The sequence below is a fragment of the Berghia stephanieae genome, chromosome 2 (genome assembly GCF_034508935.2).
Source record: "Berghia stephanieae isolate SIO BIC M18660-M18661 chromosome 2, UCSD_Bste_1.3, whole genome shotgun sequence".
Lineage (NCBI taxonomy): Eukaryota > Metazoa > Mollusca > Gastropoda > Nudibranchia > Aeolidiidae > Berghia > Berghia stephanieae.
In genome coordinates, this window is record NC_088361.1 from 6,599,523 (window position 1) to 6,612,868 (window position 13,346).

At 36.3% G+C, this 13,346-nt stretch overlaps 1 protein-coding gene across 7 annotated transcripts in view; it reads left to right on the top strand.

The window, feature by feature from the left end:
• LOC144964226 (uncharacterized) overlaps positions 1 to 13,346 on the top strand; it is a 110,198-nt gene that overhangs the window by 83,931 nt on the left and 12,921 nt on the right. The window contains exons 4-6 of one of the 7 annotated variants that reach the window (XM_078898243.1): positions 5,677 to 5,899; positions 7,335 to 7,495; positions 11,911 to 12,323. The exons of 4 other annotated variants lie outside the window; for them this stretch is intronic. In XM_078898243.1, coding sequence (XP_078754369.1) covers positions 5,677 to 5,899; positions 7,335 to 7,488 — 377 coding nt within the window. In that variant the 3' untranslated portion in view covers positions 7,489 to 7,495; positions 11,911 to 12,323. Of the gene's footprint in view, positions 1 to 5,676; positions 5,900 to 7,334; positions 7,496 to 11,910; positions 12,389 to 13,346 lie in introns of those variants that run through there. 2 more of the 7 variants (XM_078898244.1, XM_078898242.1) reach the window with 2 other exon arrangements.

Consider the following 13,346-nt stretch of genomic DNA (forward strand, 5'->3'; position numbering starts at 1 on the left):
GCACTTTTAGTGATAGGGAACGAGATTTCCAAACAGATTTAAGGAGTAGCGCCCCTTTGGAAGTCGCGTCTTGACAACCGACAGACGCTATCGTCATTATAAGTACCAACCATGAGCGGGAAGTTCAGTAAGTTTAGGAAGGGTTGTCTCATCGTATTGTATTATTTATCAAAATCTTTTATTTTTAATTTGTAGTCTACATCATATTTTGTTAACATTTCATAATGGAGAAAACTAAAGATGGCAGAGATCCAGGCCAGCCTTCGCCTTGTGATTCCCCGCATCTGATCACCGGCATGGAATTTAACTTTTGGGATGACAAAAAAAAAAAAAAAAAAAAAATGAGACCATTTTCAATTTTGGTCCCATTTCGTTTGTGGGAGGTTGCTTGGCACCCAATAAAAATAATAATAATAATAATGATAGATCTTTATTGTCCATAAATATGGCAATTTGTCATTTAGTTACACTTGTTATAATGTTAAACGATAACTAAGATTGAACAGATATTTCACTCCTACTTATTTTTCTCTCTCTCTCTCTCTCTCTCTCTCTCTCTCTCTCTCTCTCTCTCTCTCTCTCTCTCTCTCTCTCTCTCTCTCTCTCTCTCTCTCTCTCTCTCTTTTCTTTCTTTCACACGTGCGATATAAACGCAGCATCGGTGGCCTGACGGCATTTTTGTAGAGAAATATGAATAATAAATTTTGTATTTGGAGCTCTCTCTCTCTCTCTCTCTCTCTCTCTCTCTCTCTCTCTCTCTCTCTCTCTCTCTCTCTCTCTCTCTCTCTCTCTCTCTCTCTCTCTCTCTCTCTCTTTTTCTGACTTTCTTTCTTGCCATTTCTCTATCTATCTATCTTGTATCTATTTATCTATCTATCTGTCTGAATGTCTCTCCATTACTTACAAACCCACTTAATAGAAACACATACGTTTATACTCTTGGCTTTATTCACGTTCATGCATGAAGGCACAATATTAAAACCATAGCTAGCTTTGCAATTTATTAATGTATCTATTTGGGACTTGAAAGAGTGAATGAATAAGATTTGTAGTGAAGAAAAATTCGACTTTAAAATTCAAACCCTAATTAGATTTCAGAATTTGGACGGGCTCGTCTAAAAATGTTTCCAAACGCATTTTGAATGTAAAAATAAAAAGTAAAAAAGTAAAAAGCGATATCTTATGACGTTAAAAACGTATCTAATTAACTTAGACAATGGGGAATGAGATTAGCGGAAGAGTAGCGTCCCTTGATTGGACGTCACCCATAGTCTGTGACGTCACCGGCGGAAAAGCTATTAGAGAGAGAACGTCATGTTGGTTGTGCGCATGCGTCTCTCGTCCTCGCTTCCGGTGAAAGCTGCTTGAGACACTTCAAAACCAGTGACGTCCAATCAAGGGACGCTACTCTTCCGCTAATCTCATTCCCTATAGATATTGAGTTCAAATTTTTTCCCCCTCAACACTTGAATTTTAAATTTTGTGTTGATCGATCTATCGTCCCATCCCGGTCATTGAACTATGCTCCTTCTATCTACATATATAATATGTTGTTAACCTCCTATGAGTATGGTATTTCGGCACCCTCGGATTTCTATCGCACCTTTTGGCTTCTCCTTAGAGCGTAATAGAATCAAGCGATTACTAAATATGATATTTTAAAGATAATTGGAACCAAGTTACAATCAAATGATAAAGAAATACTCACATTTTGGGCACTTATAACTTATAAAAACAGGTGAGGACGCATGCCGTCATCAATTCATACCCCCCACGCCCTTAAGCCGTGTACGCAAGTTAAAAAAAAAAAAATCAATGCTCAATTTGAAAGAGAAAATCAGATTATAGATGCAATAAAGGATTCATCATTTTGTAGTCATTCGTCATAAGCGACACACACACACACACACACAGCCCCATCAGGGCAGATATTTCGATCCGCAATGCCGTTTCAACGTTTAAAAGGAGATTTTTTCTTTTTTTTTTTTTGGATGATTTCACCAATTTTCTGTTCTGTGGCAAGATGGCGTTTCTTCTAGGCGGTAAGTTAGCCCTTGTTGTCATCAAGCTTTTTTTTTAATTTTTAAATTATAAGTGACAGTTTTATTTGAAATAGTTATAAGTGACAGTAAAAAGCATGATTGAGACATCTGTTTAGTCTTAATAAACTATAGAACTTCATTTTTATAATTTAATGAAAATATGATTTCGCTCATCCATACACCCTACGGCCTTTATTTTATTTTTTAAAATGGTGAGTGACCAAGTTAAATATATAATACGAAGATCAATGTACAGGTAAAAGCATTGATTATGTTGGAATCAATGAATCTGAATAGGATAAACTTGATTTTTTAAAATGCATAAAGTCGCATTTATCGTTTCTCAATTTTTGTTTGGGAGACCAAATCGGATGTCACCTACGACTCAAGTTTATGCTGAAGACAATTTTGAGAAAATCAGTATTCGAACAATTTGTCATCAGTGACAGTGAGATTATCCTTCAAATTAACTGGCAGGAAATACTTTCGTATAGCAGCTGCTCAGCATTAAGCGAGTTGTGTTAATTATAATATATTGCCACCTTTCTAAAACAAAACAAAAAACAAACAAACAAGGGAAAATGTAGTTATGGAAGTTCAAATGTCACTATGATTCAGGAATATTGTGATGACAAATTGACCCTAGTTATTTGTGTTAAAATCAGTGTCATTAGTGACTATGTGTTTACTTTATCCTCCACAAATTATATTTAGTAAGACATAATATTAATATATTAAAGCATTTAGCTATATAAACAATGCGATTAATGAGGACTTTTTTCACAGAAGTAATATAAACTTTTCATCGAGAATTATGTGTCACTTCTGATTCGGGATTATAGTGATGACAAATTGTATCTTATCATATGTGACTCAGTTTTTGCACCCCCATAGATAGATAGTGTTGCACTTATTACAATATTTAGTCCTGTAAAGTATATGATGAATTTGCAGTTGAGCCTTTTCATGTTTTCAATCGAAGTGGATGATAGGTCACTTATGGCCTATATTGATAACAACACAATGTTTAGATTGTAGATTGTAAGAATAAATATGATATGAAAATGAATTTTTGCCAAGTTTTAGAACGTTTTGCTCGTTCCTGATATTGATTTATAAGCAAAATATTATTTAAAGATAAGGTTTGCCTCCGTATTTCTTGTTCAACACCTACTATTCATTTAGGTTTTGTGTGCCATTTTGTGGGACCCCTAACCCACTTTGTAGATCATTTTGGGCAGAATGGATTTTGGATAAGGCATTGCAGAAGTTGTAAGATCATGTTGAAAATGAAAAAAAAAAAAAATTCTTAAACGCAAAATTTCCATGAGCAAAGTTTATCCAGTTCTCTGATTAACTGCAGAAAACCTCTCATTAGCGGGTAATGAAGTATTTCCACGCCATGAACCCCTGTTTCAAAATTCCTAGCTACCAGAATGTCTGTGCATTTTTACTACATCTGTTCAAATATAATAAAAAGCATTAAAATGCGAATGGCTACCTTAGGAAATAAAGCGCCAAAGGAAATGAGTATATTAATTAACTGCTCAACTCGGTCTCCAATGTAACCAAACCGACCTAAAATCGAATTTTGTAAATTTAACTTGTATTTTATGTGACTTCTGCTGATCCAACATACCTCTAAGTGTATCATTGTTGGGAAAGGGACTATGGGAAACAGAAAGATAAGGCACACATAGGAAACGCAAATTTCGAGATTATCAGGACACCAAGAACAAAGCCAGATTCAACACACACACACACACACACACACACACACACACACACACACACAAATAGACCTAGACCGATCTAGATATTATCGATTACGAGTACGAGTCCCGGTGCTCATCTGCAAAGAAAGTGAAGCCCAATTCGCCACTTCCTCATGAGGGAAGTTCAAGCAAATACAATTCCCGAATGCTATGGATAAAATCCTTCAATTATGACTTTTCGAATACTCACATTAGATATTGAGAGTACCAGCAGTTCACCTTGCATTGCGAACGTTCCACAACTAAGCCGTCCGGATTCAGCAACAACGTTGACTTAATTTGCTCCCGTTGCAAGGCTTACCAGATCAATTTCAAATCATTGAGTGGCTAAAATGGTGGAGAAATAAAACACAAGCACCAAGAAGAAAACACGAGAATGGCTGCTGTCATCAGATCCATCGCTAAAAGGTATAATGCTCTTAAGAAATCCTTGCCAATACTCTTCAACAGTCGTAACGTCACTTCCTTCCTAATGACGCATGGTAACTTAGTAACACTGGCTCTAAACTATCGGAACAATGGCGGACGCCCGTATGAAATATTTCTCCAGCGAGCATAAAGGGTATCCAGAGGGGAAAAAACCCATAAATTTGATCAGGTTTTGACTTTACACATTCTGATCACAAGGCATATGAAAAGTTCTAGCCAGCATGAAAAATAAAAAGTAATGATTTTCTTTGTTTAGAACCAAGATGACCGCCGTTGCCTGGCGGCGTGACATCAGACTATTGAATCGTATTAGCTAAACGAGTTACATACGCACATTCCAAAAAACTTCATCGAGCAACACAGGAGGGAGCAACTGGTAGTATGAAGGCAGCAGCCCACCAATGACAAGGGAAATGTAATATAATACAGTTTTCGAACATTTTATCAAAACTAAAGCTTGACTTATGACAAGGGAGAGGAAAAGAAAACAGTTTTTGAAAATTTTCTCAAGACCAACTTTTCTTGCTAACTTGACATCTTTGATGCATGATTACTCAAAAACCAACAAAGCAATGCTGTTCAAATGTGCTGTGTGCATTTAACACAAATTTATTCAGGTCTCCTTCCAAAATGAAGCGATTTTTATTGAATAATTTGAGATTTATTGCCTCTGTGCATAATATATAATGAGGTAACTAAATAATGATTTTTCACAATTCAAATGTCAGATATTTTTTTTTTTAATACAAAATTCAAAGCAGATCCAACATTTTGCTACAGACCATAGAACAGCTGATTAGCAACATAAATGCTGAAATTCAAAGAAATCAATCAATATATATGGGGACATCAAAATTATTGCTATTATTATTATAGTAACCCGACGGCAATCTTGAATTACATAATTTGCATATTGCATGAAGATAAAGTTATTGTTATACTTTTCAGTTCATGCTTATACCATATGTTAAGTTACATTTAATAATCGTTCCATAGATAATGATGACTTTAGCGCCTAAACCACACATTCTACTCTAAGCAACTTGAGTTCAAGCCAGGTCAAACTCATCTCGTTTCCTCGAGCAAGAAACTTAACCCCTATTTGTCATCCCATTGCAACCGTCCGACGCTTTAATTATTAAGGTCTTTCCTCTGCATGAATCCAGATGAAAAATCCCCATCGGTATTTTGTAAGGAAAAGCGACGTTTAATTTGATTTTAAAAATAAAAAAAAGTCATTGTTCTATCGTCTTTCTTTACTTAAGGACCAGAATTTGAATCAGAACAAGGTCCTCCCCACCACCTAATCTATCCTGAAGGGTAGCAGCCAGGATGGGCAATTGTTGTCCCAGTAAAAAAAAATAAACAAGAAAAGATAAAACCATGTTTGTCTTCATATGATTTGTCTTTATTGTTTTATTCATTTTCAGGTAGAAAGTTGAGAGATCAACCGAAGAAACCAAAGAAGAGGGAGCCTTTAACAAATGCTGAAAAGTGTAAGGCACGTCGTGATCGTCGTAAGCAGGATCGTGCTCTCCGTGAAATGGATAGAGCCAAGAAGAAGGATGCCAACCGTCTCTATTGCATGTCTTTGACGCCAGAGCAGAGAGAGAAACGGAAATCGGTCAATACACAATATAAGAGAGAAAGGCGGTAAGTGCGTTTCTAAGTACATAGCATAACTGTCAATCTTTTTAAATTTATGAATATGTATGAGTAAATTATTGTATTCATATCTAAGCGTTACGACGTTTTGATATTAGGCGCAATATAAAACTTTCTCACTCCTACTACTACTACTACTACTACTACTACTACTACTACTACTACTACTACTACTACTACTACTATTACTACTACTACTACTACTACTACTACTACTACTACTACTACTACTACTACTGCTGCTGCTGCTGCTGCTGCTACTGCTACTACTATTATTATTATTATTATTATTATTATTATTATTATTATTATTATTATTATTACTCTTATTATTATTATTATTACTACCACTACCACCACAACCACCACCACTGCTCCTACTACTATTACTACTACTACTACTACTACTACTACTACTACTACTACTACTACTACTACTACTACTACTACTACTACTACTACTACTACTACTACTACTACTACTACTACTACTACTACTACTACTACTACTACTACTACTACTTCTACTACTACTACTACCACGACTACTACTTAAAAATATAGTCTATCAATCTAATTTGTCTAGTCCACGCTCGTGTCAGAAGCTATTTTTCTATTTAAGAACATTTGTTTTGATCCTTTATTCTTAAGAAGAGGGGGAGGGTGAGAGGGTACACAATGTTGGCTGTTTTTTTTTTGCAGATTATGTATTGCACACCGAAGGGCAGTAAAACGAGCGGGTGGTTGGATGGGAGCATCACCCTTGAATCATATACCTATGATGTTCGCATGGGTGTACGATCCGATAGTGATGTCGTTTCTTCTTCTCTTTACTAGCCTATCCTGCTTCTTTGGTTTGTGATTGTATTTTTGACAGGGGATATTTTTTTTCCTGTAAATCTTCTGCCTGTTTGTTCTTGGTTATTTATAATTTAGCTTATGATATCTTTAGGTTATGATTTTGATTTACATTTGTACTATTTTTGTTAGATTGCTTGTTTTTTTGTTTCAGCGGTCTCTCATATAACCTCAATTGTGTTGGAAGAGACCTAAAGCAACAAACAAACACAAGCAGTAAAACGTGAGCTTTTGTATAGCGTAATATTCACTAAACGTGCTCAAAGCGCTTTACAAATGGTCCCTGACCAACAGCAACATGTACCATGTAGAACGAAACATGACGCCTGTTAGGTGATATTACATTTTTTTTCGACAGAACGCTGTTGACGGCTAGGTCCTCATTTAACACCTGAGTACGGTGAGAGAATGTGAGCTAAGAGCTTTTTCCAAGGACTTAACTATGCACCGAGCGAGGCTCGAACCCAGGACCTTCCGATCCGAAAGCAAGTGTCATACCACTAAACCACTTAGCCCACGTAGAAGACTAATGCTTTACATTCTGTTTCTGTTCTTTTTCCTGCAGACAAAAACTTAAGGAACAGCAGCTCATGAAAAATGTAGCTACAAGCCCCAAGACACACAACAAAACCAAATTGACCGACCCACAAGCCCATTTTGTTCAAGAAACAGAGCTCTGCAAAATCGATTACACATTGGTGAAAGAAGAGCAAATTTAGCCAACAGGTAAATTATTATGGTTTCAGAAATTATGTTAATTACTACCTTTGTTCCAGGAAGTTATTAGTGTAAGAACTTTTGGAAAACAAAGGACAGTCCACTCAGCCGTTTGCAATTAAATGAATTTTTTTAAAAACAACTTAGTGTTGTAAACAAATAAACCTTTTTTTTTAAAAAAAAAAATGGAAACAGCAGCATTCCGGTTAATCGCAACACATCAGGAGCAGGGAAACGTGGCGATTAATAGAAGTTGTGATTTACCGGAGCTGTTTGCTAAGTTATTATGATGCAAAGAAAAGCGAGTGGAGCAGGCACTTATGTTGGTAACAACAAGATATGAAGTGAATAGAAAAGTGCCAGAAGACAACAGAGAATAAAAATTTTTTCGCGGCGGTGGTGGGGTTTGAACCTGCGACCTTATTGGTAGGACAACTCCGCCTGGCAGGTGAGAGCGTGGCTCTACCGTGTGAGCTATCAACGAACACAAAAATATTCGTTTCAAACTCAAAGTCATTACTAGATCCCTCTCTCACCCACTTCTTGAGATCGCCGATTCGTTCGTACACCACCATCGCGAATAATTTTGACCAGCAGTTAAGCTTAATAGCCAATATTCTCAACACAAACATATAACATAGAAACGATTGAGACATTGAGTATGCTCCGGTGTATGGGGTGAATTTTTAATTCAGAAAAGCGAGTGGAGCAGGCACTTATGTTGGTAACAACAAGATATGAAGTGAGTAGAAAAGTGCCAGAAGACAACAGAGAATAAAAATTTTTTCGCGGCGGTGGTGGGGTTTGAAAAAATTTTTATTCTCTGTTGTCTTCTGGCACTTTTCTATTCACTTCATATCTTGTTATGATGCAAAGAGAGCGGTTGGTTATTGATATACTCTTTCAAATGACAATTATACTGTGACAAAAGTTATGTTTTTGATGTTCTCTTAGCCATGATAGGGTTAACTGTAGGATCACACAGGATTTGAATTTTATGTCCTGTTGATTTAAAAATCATATGTTAAGCTAAAGTGTTATTTATCATGTATGACACAAGTGAGCGATTGTTTTTTTATGTATATAATGTTTTTTTAAGGTTAGGACTTTTCTGATTGATAACTGGGAACTATAAACTTGAAAAAAAATTATAATTGAAACCTCTCTGTGACATTTCAGTCGTTATCTGTCATAAGTGACACCACGGACACTCGTCACGTGTGAGTCCAATTTTGGATCACAAGCTTCACGTGCTGGGCTGGGTGGGGTCTTTTGACCTCCTAAAGTGAGCACTTTAGCTGTGTCTTCTAACTCCTTATGTCTGTTTTCTGAATTGCTTTCTGTCTTTGTCTTGGAATGAGATTACCTGGTTTAGTCCGTTCCCTGGCCAGAGTCCTTGGCTGGGAGGGAAACAGAGAATCGTATTGTTATCCTTTTTGATTTTTATAATTTTTCTCTTGTAAATGATCTCTCTGTTGTGTACTATTAATTATATTTGTTGTTTTGAATAAACAGTGGGTTTAAAAAAAAATGATTGACACATTTCAGGTTTGAATAACTCCAAAGCTATGAAAGATTTCATCAAACTGGTTTTTTGCCATAGGTGCAGAATTTATTGAAGTTTTGATTGATATACGTTTTATCACAGTGCGCCCTTTGGCAGCTGAGTTATGACGCCACGAGTAGAAAAGGGTAATTTTGAAATAAATCGCAATGTACGGTGTGTTTGTTTTTAGTCATTGACAATTTCAGGTTTAAATAACCCAAGAACAGCTGCAATGACATCAATTTGGTTTTAATATAATACTCCAAATTTAATAAAAGTTGTTTTTTTTTAATTCTGATATCTTACTTGTGATCGTGTGTTTGCGCAATCGTCCGGTTTAAAGCTCCACGTGAATGACAAAACGTAAGCCTCTCTCCATTTCGTCCCATTTTGCAACATAATAATAATAATAATAATAATAATAATAATAATAATAATAATAATAATAATAATAATAATAATAATAATAATAATAATAATAATAATAATAAAAAGACACTTGTTGAGCGCTTTCCATGAAACCAAACATATCAAAGCGCAGCATGAGTAATGTGACAGCGAACGGCTTCTCTTAAAATGTTATCGTAATCATCAGTGCAATCAGTGATGACGTCAAATACAATAGAATTTTACAGTGTCAAGGCAATATTCCAAGTTGGTATCCTTAGATCGACATGTTTAAATGAAATAAACTTTCGAGAATCATGTCGCACCAAGTCAAAATAAATTACGATTTATGAAAAATACTCTTTTCTACTGATGACACCATAACTCAACTACTAAAGAGACTCAACTTTGCGCCGCTCACAGCCGGACTTTAACCAAAGACCTAATGATCCAAAGCAAATGTCATACCATAAGGCCACATAACCGCATAAATAAGTCCCTAACTTTAGTTTGGGGGGGGGGGAAGAGCAGGATTCCCTCAACAGAACGTGATAATTTGGTTCTAAAAAGTCATGAAAGGCAAAAATCAATATTCCAGGGCATTAAGTTTCAGTGACAAGACCAAAGTATTCACAAATCCCATTGTGTACTTATTGAAATGTCTTTTAATTTGACCCAGGCATAGATCTCTGGTTTAGATTAAGATACTATCCGCTTAATTGTCTGGTGTTCTCTCTGTGGTACGGGATGTCATCTTTAGGCGCAAATGTCGCCATGATTATTTTATGTTAATTTGACAATATCGGGGGCGAGATGGTCGGGTGCATCGAACCGATACCCATAGGACCCGGGTCCGATCCCAACTGTCAACATGTCTTTTTTCCCTTGAGTTCCTACTGTACATTATGCAATACTGTGCAGCGGCGGGTGCCAAGGTTATCTCGCTGCGGACTTTTTCCAACACAGACCCTAAAGAATAGTTTCCTCTGAGATGACAATGATAATTTATCTTTTATTATTATTATTTTATTATTATTATTATTATTATTATTATTATTATTATTATTATTATTATTATTATTATTATTATTATTATTATTATTATTATTATTATTATTATTATTATATAGGCTTGTGTCCCTAACTGCTCAGGGAACAATTGGATTATTAGGGAAAAGGGTGGTCCAAAACACGGCACTCGTAACATCTGATTTATGACTACATTTACAACATAGAATTTATTGTCTCTGCGAAAATAGTAAAAATGAACCCGAGTTTAAATCGTTTATAAAATATCAAGAGAGTCCTTGAAAATATTGAGCTGAAGGAAAGCAAGGAATAAATAATATTTTAAAAAGCGTAGCAGCCATATTCCCCCCCCCCCCCCCCCCCCCCCCCCCTCTCTTTTTTCCCCCTTTTTTTCTTTTTAACCTTTCATGGACAACAAAAGTCACAAAAAGCGAAGGTTTCCCTGCTTATCTATGTTGCAATAAGACTACCATTAGGGTAGTTTAATAAGTAAATATCTTTCTTTTTTTGTACTATTGTTGGTTGTTGGGGGGGGGGGGGGGGGGGGGTTGTCACATAGGTATAAACAAAATCTTGGGATTTTTAAAAGTATAACCTTGGGAAATAAGAACTGCTCTGAGAAATATCTCTCTCTCTTTCTCTCTCTCTCTCTCTCTCTCTCTCTCTCTCTCTCTCTCTCTCTCTCTCTCTGTGTGTGTCTCTCCCTCACTCTCCATCTTTCCTGGGTGGGGATCCTGACCTCCCATAGCGGGCAGGGGGGTACATACTGTGTCTTCTAACCCCATATATCTGTTTTCCAACATGCTTTCTGTCTTTGTCTTGGAATGAGTTTACTGGCCCTGGTCGGAGTCCTGGCTGGGAGGGAAACAGTCAAATGCATAGTTATTGTTTTGAGAGATGATATTTTTTTCCTTGTAAATCATGTCTCTGTTATGTATTATTATATTTGTTATTTTTAATGTATAATGTAAGCATCTGAGTGGATTTTGTACTTGTGTCCGGATGAGACTTATACTTATAGGTGATCTCAAGCTAAGTACATTGATGGTATGCTCTTGGAATCTAAATCTGATCCCTATTTGTTCTCAGTTCCCCTTTGTCTTACTTTCTCTAGGGTGCTTTAATTGTAATTCTAGAACTTTTTGCGATCCCATTTTCTTCCTTTTTACTGGCGCTGATATAACCTAAATGTGTTGCAAGCGCCGTAAAACCCTTAAAAACAAACAAAACACCTCTCTCTCTCTCTCTCTCTCTCTCTCTCTCTCTCTCTCTCCCTCTCTCTCTCTCTCCCTCTCTCTCTCTTTCTCTCTCTCTCTCTCTCTCTCTCTCTCTCTCCGCCTATCTTTATCTCCCTCTCTCACACATACATACTTTCGCACACCACCACGCGTGTTCGTGATACGTGTACCCTCTCAAATATCCCTTTTTGCTAATACTGACACTGACACATCTTTTCCACCAGATGACATTAAACATGACCGTGTCTTGTGGCGACGGGGACAGGGCTGTCCAGTTCCAAACTGCGTATCAAGGATATGTGGATTCAAGTTCAACGACGTCGGAAACTTTCGGAAACACTGGGCGGTCACACACGTGCCCTACTCCTCGAGCTACGTTTGTGAAATCTGTGGAAAGTCCTCCAAACGGAGAGATCACGTGTTGCTGCATTACCATGAGCAACATGGTAAACGTGGAAACGTCAATCCATCTGTAGAACAACGACCGAATGAGCAGTTTATCGATCCAAGCCCTTTGACTCTTCATCAAGTTCTGGACGCTTGGAAGCGGCATGCCAAAAAAGACAAACCAATGGACTCTCAATTAACGTTTTTGATGTTTGGAGGCGCCAGTGCCAAAAAGAAATGAAAGAAAAAAGAATTACGACTCTAACTCTAAATCACGTTGTGGGTGTTTGGAGGCGCCGACCACACAGACCCAATTATTACACCCATTATTATTATTATTATTATTATTATTATTATTATTATTATTATATTATTATTATTATTATTATTATTATTATTATTATTATTATTATTATTATTATTATTATTATTATTATTATATTATTATTATTATATATTATATTATTATATTATTATTATGAGAGGATAATGATTTCGCCCCATTTCTTCTTGTCTCTATTTAAAAATTGGACATCTGACCGGTTGATGATGTGTGCAAACACATTAATTTATGGAATTCTATTCTATTCTACTCTCTCTCTCTCTCTCTCTCTCTCTCTCTCTCTCTCTCTCTCTCTCTCTCTCTCTCTCTCTCTCTCTCTCTCTCTCTTTCTCGGTTTTGTTTTTTGTTTCAGTGCCGCAATCTGGGTGGGATCTTTTGTCCTCCTATTATGGGCAGGAGGCACATTACTGTGTCTTATATCCCCCTGTACATGTTTTCCTACTTGGTTTCTGTCTTTTGTCTTGCAACGAGATTACTTGGTTTTGTGCTGGTCCTGGCCGGAATCTTTGACTGGGATGGAAATCGTCAAATGTATCGTTATGATTTTTGGCCGATTATATTTTCCCCTTTTAATCATATTTTTGTTATGCACTGTTAGATTTGTTGTTGTGAATATCATGGTTTGTTGTAAACATTTGATTGAATTCCTCTTAGTGGGATCCTGTGCTTGTGTCTGGATGGGACTTTTAGGCAATCTCAATCTCAGTATGTACATTGATAGTATTGGTAGTATAATATATATATATATATATATATATATATATATATATATATATATATATATATATATATATATATATATATATATATATATATATAGTAAATTATCTCTTGCGTTCTACAAAGGCCGTGGTCGCCTTTTGCCTATGGTTTGTTTGTCGGGTGATTTGGGTTACTCAGGAAAAAAGAGCAGACAGGTCTTCGTTCATT